Source organism: Helicoverpa zea, chromosome 30, assembly GCF_022581195.2.
Source record: "Helicoverpa zea isolate HzStark_Cry1AcR chromosome 30, ilHelZeax1.1, whole genome shotgun sequence".
Taxonomy (NCBI): Eukaryota; Metazoa; Arthropoda; class Insecta; order Lepidoptera; family Noctuidae; genus Helicoverpa; species Helicoverpa zea.
In genome coordinates this window covers 5,785,054-5,805,285 of record NC_061481.1, presented here as the reverse complement: position 1 = coordinate 5,805,285, position 20,232 = coordinate 5,785,054, and the positions used below count along the sequence as shown (strand labels likewise).

The 20,232-nt window shown below is 39.6% G+C and overlaps 1 protein-coding gene across 6 annotated transcripts in view; it reads right to left on the bottom strand.

Annotated features, from left to right (window-relative positions):
- Positions 1–20,232, bottom strand: part of LOC124644469 (endoribonuclease Dcr-1) — a 73,608-nt gene that overhangs the window by 37,193 nt on the left and 16,183 nt on the right. For 3 of the 6 annotated variants that reach the window (XM_047183833.1, XM_047183835.1, XM_047183836.1), the window contains exons 1-16: positions 19,859–20,161; positions 17,705–17,859; positions 16,244–16,403; positions 15,675–15,800; positions 14,457–14,935; positions 13,924–14,073; positions 11,979–12,097; positions 10,150–11,060; positions 9,580–9,713; positions 9,263–9,367; positions 8,769–8,901; positions 7,343–8,388; positions 6,561–6,720; positions 5,879–5,984; positions 4,114–4,229; positions 438–606 (exon numbers count right to left, since the gene is read on the bottom strand). In XM_047183833.1, coding sequence (XP_047039789.1) covers positions 438–606; positions 4,114–4,229; positions 5,879–5,984; positions 6,561–6,720; positions 7,343–8,388; positions 8,769–8,901; positions 9,263–9,367; positions 9,580–9,713; positions 10,150–11,060; positions 11,979–12,097; positions 13,924–14,073; positions 14,457–14,935; positions 15,675–15,800; positions 16,244–16,403; positions 17,705–17,853 — 4,063 coding nt within the window. In that variant the 5' untranslated portion in view covers positions 17,854–17,859; positions 19,859–20,161. Of the gene's footprint in view, positions 1–437; positions 607–4,113; positions 4,230–5,878; positions 5,985–6,560; positions 6,721–7,342; positions 8,389–8,768; positions 8,902–9,262; positions 9,368–9,579; positions 9,714–10,149; positions 11,061–11,978; positions 12,098–13,169; positions 13,307–13,923; positions 14,074–14,456; positions 14,936–15,674; positions 15,801–16,243; positions 16,404–17,704; positions 17,860–19,858; positions 20,162–20,232 lie in introns of those variants that run through there. The other 3 variants (XR_006986071.1, XM_047183834.1, XM_047183837.1) reach the window with 3 other exon arrangements.

Sequence of the window (20,232 nt, the reverse complement as noted above, 5' to 3'; positions counted from 1 at the left end):
TGATTGTGACTAAAAAAAAAACATTTATTAAAAGTGAGCTGAAAACAGCAATTTTCGGACGCCAGGATTACAAAAGACTGCCCCAAAAACGTCCACCCTTCACCACTTAGTATGTGTTTTTGCTGGAAAGAAAAGTGGCGCAACAAACTCCCCAGCAACACGTGTCTGCCTTTGTTTAAAAAAATAATAATATCTATTACTTTATCAAGCCTAATATCTGAAATGTGAAGACCCATTTGGAGGTGACTTTCACTAACTTCATTTAACATATTTCCTGTTGGGCATAGTTGAAACCACGGAGAACGGCTATTCCAAAATAAGAATCGATTTTGCAAACATCAAAGTAGTAAAATATATAAGCTATATTTGTACGCCGATCGCTTCTGCAAAAACTGACAACAGCACATTCACATCTTTAAAACGTCTGCAAGACTTACCTCCCCCCTCTTTCCTGACTTCCTCACCCCCCTCTTCCTTCTGACTATCCTCCGACTGTCCCGGCTCTGTGTCGCTGTCTATGTCCAACGTGCTCGGGTCTACGCCCGGGTATATCTCCTCGTCCGTGGAGTCTATGACCGGCTGGCAGTCCGTGAATGCCCATGCTGTCTGGAAGTAAAGGGGGAGAAATAATACTTACAACCCGTGCCGATAAAGAATGGGATTAGAAATTGCGACAGCTGTATTCAACTCTCGCTCATGTGCTATAGTGTATGAGCGAGAGGTAAATACAGCTGTCGCGATTTCTAATCCCATTCTTTATCGGCACGGGTAGTAATGATGTTCTGAAGGGCTTTAAGTCGTGGTGGCCTAGTGGGTAAAGAACTAACCTCTCAAGTATGAGGGCGCGGGTTCGATTCCAGGTCAGGCAAGTACCAATGCAACTTTTCTATGTTTGTATGTACTTTCTAAGTATATCTTAGACATCAATGACTGTGTTTCGGATGGCACGTATAACTATGGGTCCCGGTTGTCATTGAACATCCTCGGCAGTCGTTACGGGTAGTCAGAAGCCAGTAAGTCTGACACCAGTCTAACCAAGGGGTATCGGGTTGCCCGGGTAACTGGGTTGAGGAGGTCAGGCATGGCAGTCGCTCCTTGTAAAGCACTGGTACTCAGCTACATCCGGTTAGACTGGAAGCCGACCCCAACATGATTGGGAAAAAGGCTCGGAGGATGAGGATGATGTTTTAAAGGGCTTCTCATTTCGGGAGAGTAGGTCCCATGTTCAGGGAAACATAAACGTCAGTTGTTTTTAAAACAATTGTTTGAATTTTAAAGTAAATAACTGTTTTAAGAAAAACGGTTGGTTTTTTGGGTGAACTTGAGCTAAGAACTTATAGTCGAATACGTAAGCTACCTCCATTAAGAAGCTAGAGTTATCGTAAAACGTACTTCTTGGAGAACTATACTTGGTACTCAACAGGTACTTTCTGAAAATGTTTGAATAATTATTGTGGTTTTCATAAAGATAAATATCTATTTTCAAATGGCTTCAAGGCCAAGCAGGCACTGCATTTTTTTTCAGCTTTCAGACAATTCAATTCCAGAAGTTTTCTAAGCAGAAGAGTTAGTTTACACGAAAATTTCTTCCTAGCAATACTGCCTTCGCTTGGTGGTGCCGTCTTGAAGTTCTCTTTACCTAGCTATATAATATATAGACACAATATATATAACACTCGAAAGAGGTGGATAGAAGATATAGAAGAGGTAGCGGGAAGAAAATGGAGGGAAAAGGCTATGGATAGAGAGCTCTGGAAGACGCTGGAAGAGGCCTTTACCCTTGAAGGGGTTCCGATCAATGGTACCGAAGAAAGCAACGATAGCGAGTAGGAGAATAAGGAAAACTTTATATTAATACTTAAACTTATATTTACAAGTAATCGCAGTGTATATAACTACAGTAGAATTCATATATAACGACTTCGCTTATAACAACTAATCGGTTTTAGCGACGATAATCTTTACTCAAGTTAGGTTTCGTATATAGGTACTAAGACAATATAACCGTTTAGTGCGACTCCGGTTTAAGCGACCAACTGCTTATAGCAACCAATATTTTTTATAATACGTCCGGTTAAAACGACACACGAGCAATGTTTTGTTTACCTATGCACTCGCACCCCCACCCCGCGCGCTTCTAATCCTTATTGGCGCGCGTAAATCACAGTTCGTGTTTATCACCTGTTATGACAAGTTCATAAAGTTCGACAAAATGAGTTCAGTGAAGCGAAAGTGTTTTACAATCGAGCAAAAAAGTGCTATATTACATCGATTGGAAGCCGGTGAATCAAATGCAACCCTCGCAAAGGAGTTTGGCGTATCTCATTCTACAATATCCACCATAAAAAAGAATAAAGATAAGATTGAGCCGCTATTTAATGCCAATGTTTTGAAATGCAAACGTATAAGGACGTCTACTCATGAGCAGGTGGATAAGGCATTGTTACAGTGGTTCAAACTTCAGCGCGACCGGGGAATACCTATTAATGGACCCTTGCTACAACAGAAAGCAAACTTTTTTGCTAGACAGTTAGACATACAAAATTTCACGTGTTCCATGAGTTGGATAAACCGTTTTAAAGTAAGACACAACATCGTTGGTGGTAAGATTGCTGGCGAATGTTTGTCAGTTCACCAAAGTGATGTAACCGATTGGCTAGAAAAAGTTTGGCCTACCCTACGTGCACAATTTACAGATGATGAAATTTTTAATGCAGATGAGACCGGGCTGTTTTATAAATTAACCCCGGACAAGACGTTGAAATTTAGAGGTGAAAAATGTAAAGGAGGAAAATTATCAAAGGAGAGAATAACTGTGATGGTGGCAGCGAACATGAGTGGTACAGTTAAAAAAAAGCTTCTCGTAATAGGAAAATCTCAACGCCCCAGATGTTTTAAAAATGTACGACATTTGCCAGTGGATTATGAAAGCAATCGAAGAGCCTGGATGACTGCTGACATTTTTACTAAATGGGTTCGTGCTTGGGATCGTGAACTTACAAAAAAGAATAAGAAAATCCTGCTATTAGTTGACAACTGTCCTGCGCATCCTCACATAGCCGACTTAAAAAGCATAACTCTGGTGTTTCTGCCTCCAAACACGACATCAGTGTTGCAACCCATGGATCAAGGAATTATTCGAGCTTTGAAAACACATTTTCGTAAAAACCTTGTCCTGAAAATGATCCAGCTTCTAGATGGCTGCCGAAGCACTAGTTTTGAGTACCCAAAGATTACTGTTCTTGATGGTATACTAATGATTCAAGATGCCTGGACCCAACTCAAGCAAATCACGATTTTTAACTGTTACAAACACGCTGGTTTTGTACAAAGCAACGTAGAATGTACCATTACTTCTTCAAATGCAGATGATTTTAACGAAGAAGACGACGTTCCGCTGAGTGTTTGGGCAAGGGCTATTAATGGGCATCAGTTACCCATAACAAATGAGGACTTTGAACAATACGCGTTTGTCGATGATGCTGTCGCCACTTGTGAAGAACCGTCTGATGAAAACATTGTGGAAAATATCATCGCCACTGACTCGAATACCATAGATAGCGACGGTGATGATGGCGAATCAGAGGAGATTCGTCCGACTGTGAGTGTGTCTGAGGCGTTGAAAGCAGCAGAAACACTCAGTGTATTCGTTCAGACTAACCTTGATGACGATCTGATGAAAACAATGATGTCACGAATACATAATGCCGTAAGAAGTTCGTACTACCGAACAAAAGTTTGTCAAAAACAAACTCAAATAACAGACTTTCTACGTAATTAACACACAGCTTTGTCTCTAGTGATTGTGTATTTTATTTACGATTTGTTCCTATTATAGTACTTTATGTACCTATGTTTGTAATTTGTAATGTTTAAGAAAATAAAGCATTTTGATTTCTATGAAATGTTTTATTTAACTAAACAGGAAAACCAAAATGATATGCATTATAATAATATGTGTAGGTACATTAAGAAATAATCTGTCCGTTTTGTGCGTCGTCCGGCTAGTACGACATAGTATCGTCGGTCCCTTGAAGGTCGTTATATCCGGATTCTACTGTATGTAGATTGGAAATAAATGGGCTTTTTATTTATTTATTACATAAAACTCACTCGTTTATAGTAATACTGCCTGCGCTTGGTGGTGCCGGGGCGGGCTGAGTCACCGGCATCCGCCTCCCGAGTAACGCCCGACCCGCCCAGCTCAGCCGCCTTGAAATTCTCTTTACCTGGTATAAAAATAAACGACGGAGCAAAAAAAAACTTTTTACAAAAAAATAAAACCGACTCCCAAAAACACTGAAAAGCAAAAAAAAACTATTCTTAGGTGCATCGGCCTAGAAGTCGGTGTCTAATGGATGTAACTAAGTTTATAACGCCACCGACTTCTAGGCCGATGCACCTAAGAATAGTTTTTTTTTGCTTTTCAGTGTTTTTGGGAGTCGGTTTTATTTTTTTGTAAAAAGTTTTTTATTTTTAGCTTTTCAGTGACAAGCATAGTTGTCACTATCCGTGTGGAAAGTTCTCATCAATACGAACAATATAAGCCCAAGCACGAGGTAGTTTACATATTCAATTGTCGAGTTCCCTCGACCTTCGCTGGTCTCCATCATCAGGTCAGCTTCAAACCTTCACTGTTGCAAAGGTCTCGTCAATACGAACAAAATAAGCCCAAACACGAGGTAGTTTTTTACACATTCATTGTTCAAGTTCCCTCGACCTTCTCTGGTCTTCATCATCAGGTCAGCTCCAAGCCTTCACCATTGCATAGTGTTATCAGACATGCGCCTTAGTGTCAAGTTTTTACCCTACGTATGCCTACGATTTTCGAAAGTTGCCCTCGATTTCTCAGGGTTTCCATCATCAGATCCTGACCTGGTGACTATGGGACCACCTGGGAGGTAAACCCTATCAAACAAAAAAAAAATTTGCAAATCGGTCGAGGCGTCTCTGAGTAATCGGTGAACATACATAAAAAAAAAAAAAAAAAAGATCCCGACGAATTGAGAACCTCCTCCTTTTTGGGAAGTCGGTTAAAAAAAAATGGTTGTCTGTAAAGTTAGTATACGAGATTATTTTTACACAATAACGATTTTTTAGAAGTCCAAGCTCAAGGTTTGCCAAAGAGCAATGGAGCGTAGTACTTTAGGCATCAAACGGATAGACCGAGAACGCAATACCGTCATACGCTCCAAAACAGGAATCTTCGATGTGAGCCAAAAAACAGCAAAATTAAAATGGGACTGGGCTGGGCACTCAGCCGAATGCATCCAGACAGGTGGGTTAATATAGTCATTCAGTGGATACCACAGGATAGCCACCGCAGACGGGGTAGGCCCCGGAAGAGATGGCGTGACGATCTGGACGCCTACAACCCTGACTGGTGGGAGCACTCTTAGGATTGAGATATGGGGAGGCCTTTGCCCAGCAGTGGGACAATAAAGGCTAAGGATAAAAAAAACGTCTTTTTACAGTGCGCGCACCATAACGTTCCCGAGTTTCCGACGTTACGGATTTATCGTGAATGACACTGAGCGGTATCGAAATATAAGACAACATTTTCACCGTTTTTAACCAACTTCAAAAAGACCTCAAGATGAAGAGAAGAGGTTCTCAATTTGACCAGCATGTATGTATGTGCGTGATTTTATTACATTTACAGTGCATTTGATACGGTTGCAGCATACTATATGTCAAACTTACGAGTTTTTAGTCATATAACTTCTATTATTGAAGTTATTTAATTATTTTTTTTGCTTTTGATTCTATCAACCTTATATATTAAACGACCATTTGTTCACAATCAAAAAAATTTGTGTACATGTTTATACTCGTATTTTATTTTGATTATTTTTCTTCTAATTCGAAGTGTACTCACCTATAGGCATCAGCTGGTTATCGAGTTCTCCACTCTTGTGCAGTATCCTGCATGCTTGTAGCGCCACCATCCTTCGCGCCAACACCTTAGTGGGCATCGGGTGTCCCTGGCAACAATGTTATATTATTTATCTTTGTTCTATAGAAAAAGTATACCATAGGTCCTGGCTGTCATTGAACATCCTTGGCAGCCGTTACGGGTAGTCAGAAGCCAGTAAGTCTGACGCCAGTCTAACCAAGGGGTGTTGCGTTGTCCGGGTAACTGGATTGACCGTGGCACAATACCAAAAAAACGTGGGAAAGGCATGGACAGATAATGATAACTAAGATGAAACATCTTTCTGTACCTTAAAGGCTCCGACACTACTTGACTGATTTGATAGATTCTATCACTGTCGGGCAGCTATATTATACCCGATGAACATCCTACTTATATTATAAATGTGAAAGTTTGTGAGAATGTATGGATGTATGTTTGTTATTCAATCACGCAAAAACGGCTGGACCGATTTGATTGAAATTTGGTATGTAGATAGGTAATACCCTGGATTAACACATAGGCTACTTTTTATCAACACACCACGCGGGCGAAGCCGCTGGCGGAAGCTAGTAGGCTATATTTTATCCCGATACAGACAGAAGTTTCCACGGGACGCGGGTGAAACGGGTATACTATAACTCACCACTATATTATACTTGACGGGGCAGTTGAGAGGCAGCCGCAGCGTGCAGATGTAAGCAGTCCGGGTATCATTGGACCCGGCTACCGGCAGTTGGATCTCTTCCATCCACCACTGAGGAGCTAGCCGGGTGAATGTGTCTGAAGGTAGTTTGCCGCAGTATCTGAGAAATTCCAAGACAATATTTATCCGGGTGCGGGAAATAGTGACTTTGGGAAAACCCGCTGGCAGAAGCTAGCTCATAACGAGTTCCTACGTGTGTCAGAAGGCACGTCAAATTGGTAAGTCCCGGCTGTCATTTGTACATCTTTGGCAGTCGTTACGGGTAGGCTGACATAAAGTCTGATCAAGAGTTATCAGGTTGCCCAGGCACCTGGATAGTGAAGGTCAGATAGGCACTCGCCCCATATGGCACACTGGTACTCAGCTGCATCCAGTTAGACTGGAATCTGACCCCTGTACTAAAAAAAGGCTAGGCACATGATGATGAGCCCATTTATCAAACATGAAGAAAGCCATAGGCTACTTTATATCCGGCAAAATTAAAGGCAAACATAGTAAAAAAAAGGCGATTAAAATCATCATCATCATCCTCCGAGCCTTTTCCCAACTATGTTGGGGTCGGCTTCCAGTCTAACCGGATGTAGCTGAGTACCAGTGCTTTACAAGAAGCGACTGCCTATCTGACCTCCTCAACCCAGTTACCCGGGCAATCCCTTGATTAGACTGGTGTCAGACTTACTGGGTTCTGACTACCGGTTAAAAATGTAAGGGTAAAAACTTACCTATTAATTAACGCAATGGCAGTACTCAAATCAACGCTAGCAGTAGGTTCATTTTCACTAATATTCTTCTTGAAATCCGATTTATTCATCGCACTAGCTTTAGCTAAGAGTTGATAGTACATATTAACATTCGCACACAGACACACACCACTGATCTTCACATTGTAACACTTCTCACAATTATTGAACGATAACTCGATTTCTTTATTCGATTCTTCTTTGTCATTCGATCGTTTATCGATTTTGCTTGTATTTGGTTCGATATCGGTTTCGGTTCTTATCGAGTCGTTTGTACTCGAATGATTTTCGATTTCAGTTTTAATTGGCTTAATATCGATTTCATTTGTTATCGAGTCGTTTTTAATCGAATGATTATCGATATCAACATGATTTTTGTCCAATTTTACCTCTAATTCACCAGTTTCGCTATTCTGTGACGTTTCAGCGTCTATACTATTAGAAATCTCACCATTATTGTTTTCTATTTCATCACTAACATTCAAACTAGCGGTTTCGTCAATAATTTGGTTAATGAGATCGTTAATTCCTATATTAACAGCTTCGTTAACATTATTAATGACTTCGTTAACAGATTTAACAACATTATTAACTGTTTTCACTGCATTATTAATAATGTTTTCGGCATTATTTTTAGTGTTAACTTCTTCATTTAAAGTAACATTTTCGTTGTTATTTTTGGAATGAATATTCGCATTATCGTTATTTAAACTTACATTATTATCCACAGAACTATTTAATCTTATATTATTATTACCCGTGTCTACCCCATTTGCATTATCAGTTATAACTTTTTCTTGAACTTTACTTTCGAACTTAACTTTTTTACTTTTGCTAGCTGCATTTTTATCTTTGCTCTCATTCTTATCTTTATCTTTTTCTTTGGTATCTTTGCTTTCCTGTATATTTTGGCTAGTACTATCTATAGGAGTGTAGGGTTTGACGAAGCTTGTGAAAGCGTCCGCGTGATCTTCCTCGGTTTGCGGAGGCTCATCCTGAATGCCACAGCCGCATTTTCTGCTGATAATCTGAAAGAAAACATTATTATTAATAGTAGGTACTATTTGTTATCCGGATGGATGGAAAGCGGGTGAAAATGCTAGTAGTTTATAAATCGTTAGGTACGTAGGATCAAAGGCATTTTATAAGAGTAGTGTCGCGACTGTTGCTGCACAGTACAATGACTGTCGCGCGAGTGTTCAACATCTTTGACAGTCGTTACGGGTAGTCAGAAGACAGTAAGTCTGACACCCAGTCTTACCAAGGGGTATCGGGTTGCCCGGGTAACTGGGTTGAGGAGGTCAGATAGGTAGTCGCTTAAAACACTGGTATTCAGCTGCATCCGGTTAGTCTGGAAGTGACCCCAACATACTTGGAACATGGCTAGGCAAATGATGATAAATCCTACCTGATCCAGCTCCCTGTAAGTAGCGACATTCTGCAGCAACATCTCAGTAGTGTCGCGACTGTTGCTGCACAGTAGCGCGGCTGTCGCGCGAGTGGCACGGGCTCGGCCGCGACAGAGACCGTACGAGCGGTAGCTGGGTAACAAATGATAAATAATATATGTGTGTAGTAAATTTAATTATTTAACGAAAGGCAAAAAATATAGACAAAAACGCGTAAAAAATGTTGAGTCTCATTGCAATAATTCCATCGTAAAAAGTGTTGATATCTCATCGAAGCCTAGTTCTGTTCATTCAACTCATTTTGTAGTTTAAATTAATATTTAGTGACTGAATCAATAGTTTTTTTTTTCATTACAAGCGAATTGGTAATGAATCCAAATTGAAAAGTCTGTTTTATTTATTGCTCTATGTAATACAGAGTAACTAATATAATAAAGAGGAAATAGTTAATTGTTATACAAGAGTAAATAATGATTATTATATTTTTACTTACGAGGGCGGTACGTCCCATCTTAGTACAAGGTTACACCGCGGGAGGTCAATGCCCTCTTCTAGCGCAGACGTCGCTAGAAGCAGGTTACACTCGTGCATGCGGAATCTAGAACAAAACAAATAGTAAACAGTTAAAAAAACAATAGAAATACCACTTACCAATAGTTTCAAAAACACTAGAAAAAAAAAACGTTTTACAACCGTTTAACCGTTGAAAAAAGGATGACGTAATCAAACGATGTTTGTCTGACTTGCATTCTATTTGCGCCGATAAATATAGCCTATTTTACTCGGGGATAGTCTAGGTATCCAACTTACTTCTTGAGCACGTCCTCCTGGCGCTTCCCCTGGCGCAGACACTCGCGGGGCTCAGTCCCGGGGTCGGCCGGCAGCTCCGTGCCGCAGTATTGTACGCTCAGGTACGACAAGTGGGGGTTACTCCGGGACATATCCTGGGAACAACCATTACAAAGTATAGGCAATAGTATAGGCAATATTTAATCCCGGTACGGGCAGTAGTTCTCACGGGACTCGGGTGAAACCGGGAGAAACAGTTAGTCAGACATAGACCTGAGTAATTAGTTTCTACCTTTTGCATGACCACTAACTTGCGAAAGTAGCCTTCATTATCTTCTTCTTCATCATCAGATCTGATGAAAATTGAACTTTTGGGAAACATACCTTTTCAACCAAAAAAACAATTATTCCAATCGATTGGTAAATAAACCAGATATAGTCAACCAGACATAAAACAAAAAAAAACTACAAACTTCCAAATTGAAAACCTCTTACTTTTAAGGAATTCGGTTAAAAATAACAAAAAAAATATACAAACATCTGAAGTTAGAACCCTCTTCGGGAAGTCGGTTATATAAAGAAGCCACTTACCACGAGCACCATAAACAGGATCTTAGCCATCAGCGGCTCCTTCATGAACACGATGCCACAAAGTGCATCTGGGTTCTGTTGCATCTGCAGCACCCTCGCTGCATTGTTGCGTTGCATCCGAGACTTGCCCCTCATCCTGTACCCTGCACGTCTAGGAAACCCTAACATTCCTCGCTGTTGTAACGCCACTTCAGTATTACGACTATCCGGCTGATTAACACTACTATCCGGCCCGTTAACGCAACTATCCGGGATATTAACACCACTATCCGTTCGATTAATTGATTTTTCTGCACTATCCCGGTCATTCGTAATAAGATTGGTTGTTTCAGTTGGGATAGTTGAACTTTCATTATTAGAAATATCTTCAGCCGATTCAGGAATATCTGTCTCGTTAATATCCTGATCTAAAAGGATTTGGCTATTAATACTTAAAGGATAGTCTTCTATAGGATAGTCAAGGTCTTTTAAATTACAAACGTAAGTATTCACTCGATCTTCAATTCTGTCGCCTAAAGATGCGAAATCACAATCTTCTATTTCACTTAACATTTTCTTTAAATTCCCTTTACTTAAGTTATCACAACCAGTAGACACAACCTCATTTGCTCTATCCTTACTATCCCGACTATCCTTTCCGTTAACAGCCGAATTATTAGGCCGAATATCCGGCGGTTTGAACTTCTCCAAAATTTCGGCCAATCTCATGATTTTCGGCGACGAAAAGGTCTTTAATCTTTCCCATTCGTCGTCGACTTTTTCGAAAATCATTTCGGCGTAGCATCGGATTTTCAAAAATACTGTGGTACATAAACACATGAGTATGAAGTGGCGTTCATAAGGTATTTTGATTTTGAGTTTTTCTAATTTTGTTAGTAATGCGAAAGCTGCTTTGTCCGCTGCGTAGGGGCCTGGAATTATACGATAAAATGGTGATTTATTTCTTCAAGGATAGATAGAGGTATTTAGGTTGTGTACACGGTAAATCAATGGTTTTATATATGTACAAATCAATTGACTGTTTATATCCCTGTCTGTTACACTTTCACGTCTAAACCACTGAACCGATTTTGATAAAATTTCTAAAGAAAAAACATAGGATAGTTTTTATCCCGGACTTATGAAGAATTCTCTTGGAAACGCGATAAAACCGAACTCTACGAGGGCGAAGCCGCGGGCGGAAGCTAGTTTATCTATAACACTAGTCAACAAAATTTTCCTTTTTTATTGTATCCAAGGTGAAACATATATATTTTTGCAGATTATCTATCACAGACTCGTAATGATGTAAAGTAACTGGATTTGAATTGAGAAGAGCAGTACTAAATGATCCTTTAGTTAGAAAATACGAAAAAAAAATTGTGTCTGTAGAAAAATGGCTTTAAATATCGTTAAAAAAGCGTTTTCAGACATTTTCAGATTGGTTTTTCTCCAAAACTAGAACTGCTAGAGCAGTCCGGTGTTCTAGACTTCGATTCTGTGATAGATAATCTGCAAAAATGTATATGTTTCACCTTGGATACGAAAATGCTGTTGACTAGTGTAATTGTATTTTAGAAGTTTTTTTGTTTGTACCGTGAAGGCTCCAAAACTACAGAAGCGAATTGAAAAATTCTTCCATTGTTGGTAAACTACACTATCCCTGAGAACGAATTTGAACTGGGTACGGGAATTAGTTCTGACGGGACGAGAGTGAAACCGTGGGAAGCAACTAATGCATTATAATTTACTTTTTTTTCATGGGAAACAAATTCTCAACATACAACTTAATTCTAATATTGAACTCTGAACATAACCTTTGCAATGAAGTCTAAAATTTCACAACTCACCCAACTGATCGAGCACGTATAGGAACTGCTTGAACACCAGCGTGGGGTCTATCTTGGGGTCCGGAATACTCATGAACTCGTCATACATCTCCTCGCCGTATATTTCTGTGGGGTCATGGCTGGAAACGAGAATAAATTATGTTGTTGAATTACTGTTTCAAAATCATCTAGGCTGAATGCAGCCAAAACACTCTCCCCCTCACTCTCCTCACATGGCCAAGTCAATATTATTATAAAGTGAACGAAACTATTGATATAGTCACAAAATATTGATTTATTATTACAAATAAAGTAGAACAGGACTTGGCTTCTATGCGATCTCAAAACTTTTTACGGTGGAGGAATTGCGTAGAGGATTGGCTTTTTTTACATTTAATGTTTTTGGTGGGATAGACTATACACCATTTAAAATAACATTAGAAAAAGTAAACCTTTTTTACTGTTTGTTCAACCGATTTTGACTTCTATTCCGTAGACAAAAGAACGGAATTGAAAGCAAAATAGTGGTTACAATACCAAGTATTTACTGCAGCCGCCATTAATCATACTACTAACGCAATAGAAGTCAAAATCGGTTGAACAAACAGTAAAAAAGGTTTACTTAGGAGAATATTCATTTCGTACCCAAAAATGAAAGTGCCGGCCAAAAGAAAAAAATAGTAGATTCTTGTAGAGAATAATGCCCTGAAGATTTTTACTATTACAAGAATTGTCTACAATTAACGCCCAGGCTGCTATTTGACTTTGAAAATACCAAAAAATCCCACAATGTTTGGAGCATTACATTACGGCCCCAAACTGGTGAAGCCCGCCGCTGCCTTCAAACGACTCCTGCCCAACCTGGGAAGACATCAAATGACCCCCCTCTCGCTGTGGGGAAGTCAGACTCTTACTGACTAAAACCCATCATGGGGAAACCAGGGCCGCGGTGATTCTTTCGAACAATCCCGCAGCCTCTATAGGCCTTGTCCCCGCAAAAATATCGTACGATTCTTGTCGGGGATGCCCTGAAGATTTTTTACCATTATAAGGAACGTCTTCGGTTAACCCTCAGACGCCTCTTGGCGTCTTGTACGGTCACTCTCATGTATGTATCTACATCTTGGTACAGAGCGGGCAGCGTCTCGTCTGATGGACGGCTACCGTACTCTATGATGAACATTGAACTCTCTAGCAGTATTATGTACTTACCGGTGATCATCAATGAAGTGTAAAGCGTCTTGTACGGTCACTCTCATGTATGTATCTACATCTTGGTACAGAGCGGGCAGCGTCTCGTCTGATGGACGGCTACCGTACTCTATGATGAACATTGAACTCTCTAGCAGTATTATGTACTTACCGGTGATCATCAATGAAGTGTAAAGCGTCTTGTACGGTCACTCTCATGTATGTATCTACATCTTGGTACAGAGCGGGCAGCGTCTCGTCTGATGGACGGCTACCGTACTCTATGATGAACATTGAACTCTCTAGCAGTATTATGTACTTACCGGTGATCATCAATGAAGTGTAAAGCGTCTTGTACGGTCACTCTCATGTATGTATCTACATCTTGGTACAGAGCGGGCAGCGTCTCGTCTGATGGACGGCTACCGTACTCTATGATGAACATTGAACTCTCTAGCAGTATTATGTACTTACCGGTGATCATCAATGAAGTGTAAAGCGTCTTGTACGGTCACTCTCATGTATGTATCTACACTTGGTACAGAGCGGGCAGCGCCTCGTCTGATGGACGGCTACCGTACTCTATGATGAACATTGAACTCTCTAGCAGTATTATGTACTTACCGGTGATCATCAATGAAGTGTAAAGCGTCTTGTACGGTCACTCTCATGTATGTATCTACATCTTGGTACAGAGCGGGCAGCGTCTCGTCTGATGGACGGCTACCGTACTCTATGATGAACATTGAACTCTCTAGCAGTATTATGTACTTACCGGTGATCATCAATGAAGTGTAAAGCGTCTTGTACGGTCACTCTCATGTATGTATCTACATCTTGGTACAGAGCGGGCAGCGTCTCGTCTGATGGACGGCTACCGTACTCTATGATTAGCTCTTTGGGCTTCGAGATTGAGGAGGCCGTCCTGAAATGTATTCAATTCGCATTAGTAATAATAACATTATACGAATCATCTACTCTATATAGGTACAAATATAGTACCATACTAACATAGTAAAAATATGTTGCACTTAAAGGTATTACGTACCTGTATCTACAGGTCAATGTTGCCTGACAATAAAGGTATTTTGCTTTTATATTTGAATAAAGAGGAAATATTTTTTGTTTGTTTGTACCCCCAAAGGCTCCAAAACTACTGAACCAATTTGAAAAATTCCTTCGCTGTTGGAAAGCTACACTCTTCTTGAGTAACATGAGTAAATTTTATCCTGACATGAGCAGCGGTTCCCACGGGACTCGGATGAAACCGCGGGAAGCAGATAGCAGATATTAAAAATCCGAACTTACCTCTTCCCGCCATCAATATCTTCAGCCAAGTCCATCTGACAGCACAACTCACTCTCCAACTCTTCTATCTTCCACTCTAACTTCTCATACATGTCGAAATCATCCAAATTCTCATACACTCCCATCTCTTCTCCTAACTCTTGTTGTTTCACTACTTGTACATGTCTTTCTCCTTCTCCATTTGTCATTTCTTCTTTTAAGGCTATTTCTTTACCTTCAATCTCATTCTCTGTTTTTGAATTATCATTTTCAACATTTTTTGTATTTTCAATCTCCATCTTTCCTGTAGTATTCTCTTCTTCAATCTCACTCTCTTTTTCAGGAGATTGTTGTTCTAGATCTTTCTGTGTGTTGTTTGTGTCATTAGGTTTATTTTTATTGTCTTTATCTAAGTCTTTTTTTGTTGAAAATAGAGGGTAAGTGAGAGCTAGTATGGTTGGTTGGTCTGCTTGTGGGCATTCTTTGTATGATCGCATTATCTGTAAATAAAAATAGTATTTAAGAGTGAAGAATTACTATTATTGAACATTTGGTCATATAAAATTATGTTTGGACCCTAAAAGTAAATACTGAATGGTTTGAAAAATTCTTTCATAAAGCTACACTCTTCACTACTGAGTAACATAAGTTAAATAAGTAGGAAAAATATAACTTATAACAAAAGCTGGAGAATTTTGGTTTGCTTGATAAGTGTATAACTTATCTCTGAATCTACTGGGTCAATTTGAAAAATTCTAAGTTACCCCATCTATTGACGAAGGCCATTAGAAGATATTACCAACCCTGATTTGATGTGGTAGTTTTTTTTGTTTATTAAGTATTTTTGTAAAAACATAGCCATTCTTGGCAGCTATGTAAGAAGTCCTATCAAGATTGTTTGACTTCAAATTCCCATGCATCGTGTCGTGCTTGTAATCTCTCTCCTGTGGTGTCGGATTGTCGTCCCATCGCGCTATGAGAGTGAAGGAATAGTGAGTGCACCTGTGTCCAAGCAAATGCTCGTGCACTATAATATGTCCTGCGCAGCTGGTTGATCTCCTTAAATGAGAACAGCCGCCGTGGTCGAAATTGGCCTTGGACGCTATTATTGTCTACTCAAATGGAGTATGTACAGTAGACTGCACATCAGTGGTAACTGTCATGCACCTTAACTCAATAGTCATAAGTACGATTTTCCTATATAACTGATACCACTGACCTGAAGTTGACTATACTTACATATTTCAAGTCCTGGTCGCTGTATATGAGATGACAGCTGTCTATGATGAGCACGTTGATGTTGCTGATGCTCAGGAGTTGTTCCTCTAGCAGCCGCTTCAGCACTGAGGACGTGCAGATTAGGACCTGGGAAAGTTGTGAAAAAAAAATTACAAACTTGTAAAGTTTGTTTGTATGTGCTAATCTGAGGTACTATTAAAGTAATTTGAATAGATCTTTCAGTGTAATAGTCCATTTATCGAGGAAGGTTGTATGCTACTTTTTATCCGGCTATGTGGATAGTTCCCTTTTTATTTAGTACTTATAATTAACACAATTATATCAATACTTTTAAATTGTATACTTTTTATTAGTGAATTAATACTTTTGTACTTTTGTTAATGGAGTAATTCATAATTCCATAAAATATCCCTCCTAAAGTTTTTTTTTATTCATGTTTCAGTATTTGTTTTTCTAGCAGGATCAGAAATACATCATCTGTCATTTTAACTCAGTATATCACAAAGTACAAACCGCGCTAATTTATAGACCACAAAAAAATAATTCTGGGTAAATAAGTTTAAACCAACCTCCTTGGTCTCCAACTCGGCGCTCCAATCGTTCACGTCAGGGTACAGCTGAGCAGCCGCCGTGGCCAAGTCTGTGAGTATCTTCAGCTCGAAGGCCACCACTCGTACCCGGGACGCGCGGGTAATGTAGACTGAGCGTTTGCGCCCTTCAGATAGAGAGCTGGAACAAATATGTTATTGAACGATTAATTATTATCTGAGAGTGTAAAGCCACAAAGTCATGTACAGTAGACTGCACATCAGTGGTAACTGTCAAGCACCTTAACTCAATAGTAATAAGTACGATTTTCCTATAAAACTGTTACCACTGACCTGAAGTTGTCTGTACCTGGCACCAAAAGATAAAGATAATTTATTTTGTGAAAACATGACAAACAAACACACCATATTTTTTTTTTTTTACAAAACAAAAAACAAAAAAAAAATATCGTAATGTAATTTTTTTTACAAATATTATAGCGAATCTTAAAGCACTGGAACAAATTATTCAAAGTAAGCTGAAACACAGCGGTTTGGGACATCATCATGTGTTATTGCTGGTAAGAAGAAGTCGCACAACAAAGTCCCTAGCACCACATGATTGTCATCTCATACAGAGTATTATAATAATCAGGCTAATAGTGGCACACTTATCAGAATATACTGCGACAGCCATGGCAAATGAATCTAAGGGATGATTTATATTAGGCCGGGCCGTGTCCGGGGCGTGCCGTGTACGTGGCTCGTACGGGGCACGGATGTGAAACGTGACATACATTTCGTATGAAGCAGTTTATATTACATAGTGCATGATCCGTGGCCCGTCCGGGCCACAAACGACTCTCGTCTTTAGAATTTTGTAAAAGCCACGACACGGCACGGCACGGCCCGGCCTAATATAAATCAACCGTAACTAGGGACGCTCAGCACACTCTCTTATGTGAAGTTATGTTTATAATTCCTTTACAACTGTCATACATAACTTTTGGGTGTCAAATCTGATGAGATCATACCAATTGAGATAATTCAATCAATTCGCAAATGCGTGAGGTAACATACAATTTCATGTGAAAAAATCTTAGCTGCTAGTTGCTGTTGTAAAACACTGGTACTTAACACTAGAAAGACCATGTCAGTCAAATTGACGGCAAGGCAATTTCATTGTTAAATATTTCACTAACTATTTCTTTGTTTCTTTTCATATTTTATGTTTTTTTTTTCTAATTTGTTATTTCTACATTAAAAAAATAAATAAATATGTTTAGCTAAATCTACATTAAAAAAAAAATATGTATGCAATCGCATTGACGGTGCGCGGTCTTAGTAGGTATAGCATGAAGCCCGGTACTTCTAGTTTTAATTGCTTCCGGTTAGACTAGAAGCGGACCCCAAAATAGTGGTGAGAAGTCTAGGCAGATGATGAATTCTAAAGTTTGTTTAATTTCATTATTGAAATGCCTTAATTACATCAAAGCAACTCACCCTCTAATCTGATAGGCCTTCTCATACAACAGCCTCACGGGTATGAAGCTAGCGTACTCTACTGCAAGAATGTTCTTGGTGGCGGCGGCGGCAGCGAGGCGGGCGCCCCCCTCCGCTGACGTGAAGCGAGAACAGCATGCTTCCATCATCGTGAACTGGAATTAAAAGAGAATTTAAAGCTTGATCCATCATGTTTTTCTTCATCATGTCCTAGGTAATGAGGATTGCAATGATAAATTACATATCTCCATAGAGTGATCTGATGCAGCAAGGACTGCATGGTGGAGGACCTCTTGTGGGCCTCTCGAAACTGTTTTGAAGACATGATAGTATATGTCCACGTAATGCGTCCGAAGAAGCTGTCCATACTAATGTACCTAATGCAATAGTCTTTTTTTGTTTTAAAGGCTCCGAAACAACCGAAATTATTTTAAATATTATTTGGAAGCTACACTATTTCCGAGTAGTATAGACTACTATCTGTGCGTGGTATGGCAGTAGCTCCAACAGGACACAGGTGAACCTCAGGAAAACGGCATGTGGAGTCCATCCATCCTCCGAGCCTTTTCCCAATCATGTTGGGGTCGGCTTCCAGTCTAACCGGATTCAGCTGAGTACCAGTGCTTTACAAGAAGCGACTGCCTATCTGACCTTCTCAACCCAGTTACCCGGGCAACCTGATACCCCTTGGTTAGACTGGTGTCAGACTTACTGGCTTCTGACTACCCGTAACGACTGCCAAGGATGTTCAATGACAGCCGGGACCTACAGTTTAACGTGCCATCCGAAACACAGTTTATGGTGTCTAAGATATACTTAGAAAGTACATACAAACTTAGAAAAGTTGCATTGGTACTTGCCTGACCTGGGATCGAACCCGCGCCCTCATACTTGAGAGGTTGGTCCTTTACCCACTAGGCCACCACGACTTACATCCTACTAATATTATAATCCTGATAATATCCTACTAATCCTACTTCCTACTAATATTATAAATGTGAAAGTTTGTGAGAATGTATGGATGTATGTTTGTTATTCTTTCACCCAAAAACTGCTGGACCGATTTGGTTGTACTTTTTTGTGTGTCTGGATTAACACATAGACTACTTTTTATCAATACACCACGTGGGTGAAGCCACTGGCGGAAGCTAGTATGTATATATTGACAAGATTGTGTACACAAATGTTAAGGTTATTTCAGCTTAGGCAAGCACTGTTTGATGTTACTGGCACTTGTTGCAAGAGAATTGCCATAATGTCTCCAATGAAACTTTAATTGCCAACACCTTGATTTTTATCTGTTCAGCAGTTCAGTAGTTTTCTATAACAATCTAACAGACAGACAGAATTACTATTATTTGTGTTGCTGGCTGCTTTCAGTAATTTTTAACTCTTTGAGAAAAGGCTTGGCAAATGATAATGGTATCTACTTGCAGAAATTAGCAAGCATTATAGTTCGGCCATTCAGAGAATGCGTTCCTGACACGTCGCGATTGAACTGACGACGTAACTTTGCAATGGCGTTGCAGTTACGATAAAAATATTTTTGCTGGTTGTTTACCGTTTTAACAATTGAGGAGCATTAAAACAACATTATTATATCAATAATCAATGAATGTTATTACGTCGTCAGTTCAATCGCGACGTGTCAGGAACGCATTCTCTGAATGGCCGAACTATAGTGCATATATCATGAGCCGATTTCTGTAATGATTTCACTATAAAATAGCTGAACATTTTCAGAAAGAATTAATAAATAATGTCCTAATATCAGGACACCTTTTCACAAACAAAGCCCCATAGTAAGCTATTGATTAGCTTGTCTTTTGGGTGCCAACAGAAGTGGCACATAACATATATACACTCAGACCACAGCCAACCAACATGCTCATCACACAAATGTTGACTGTACCGGGAATCGAACCCGGGACTATCAATTCGACAGGCCGGCATGGTGACCATTGCGTCAACTAGTTCGCAATTTCGTGGTCTTCTTAATAATAGTATTTTTAGACGGGGGTAAACAAAGCTACTTATTATCTAGATGGAAATATTAATTGGCAACAAGATATAGACAGTACAAGCATAAATGTAACCATTATCCAATAAGAATAGAGGTTAACAAAGATGTTGAATTAACCATAAATTACTCACGTTTCAAACTCCTAACGGCTGCTAAACGCTAAAACACGAACATAACACTTCGTTTCTCGCGACACAATGAAACAAACTGTTATCGGAACCGTGAAATATGATCACTAAAGCCGACACATACTTATAAGCTACATGTTTTCGCAAATACACGACTTATAAGACAAACTAAGTCACCATACGATGATCTAAGCTCTGTTCTATGATCGCAGAACGCTTATTCCTAGTTGTTAAGAATATAATCGACAATTTAAGTAACAAACAAGTCGGAATAAAGCTCAGCAAGTAGCGATCGGGAGTCGCAAACTATGCAAAAAAAATGCCAAACTGAAACGTCAAAACGTCAATTTTGTTAGGAGTCAATGTCATTGTCAGAA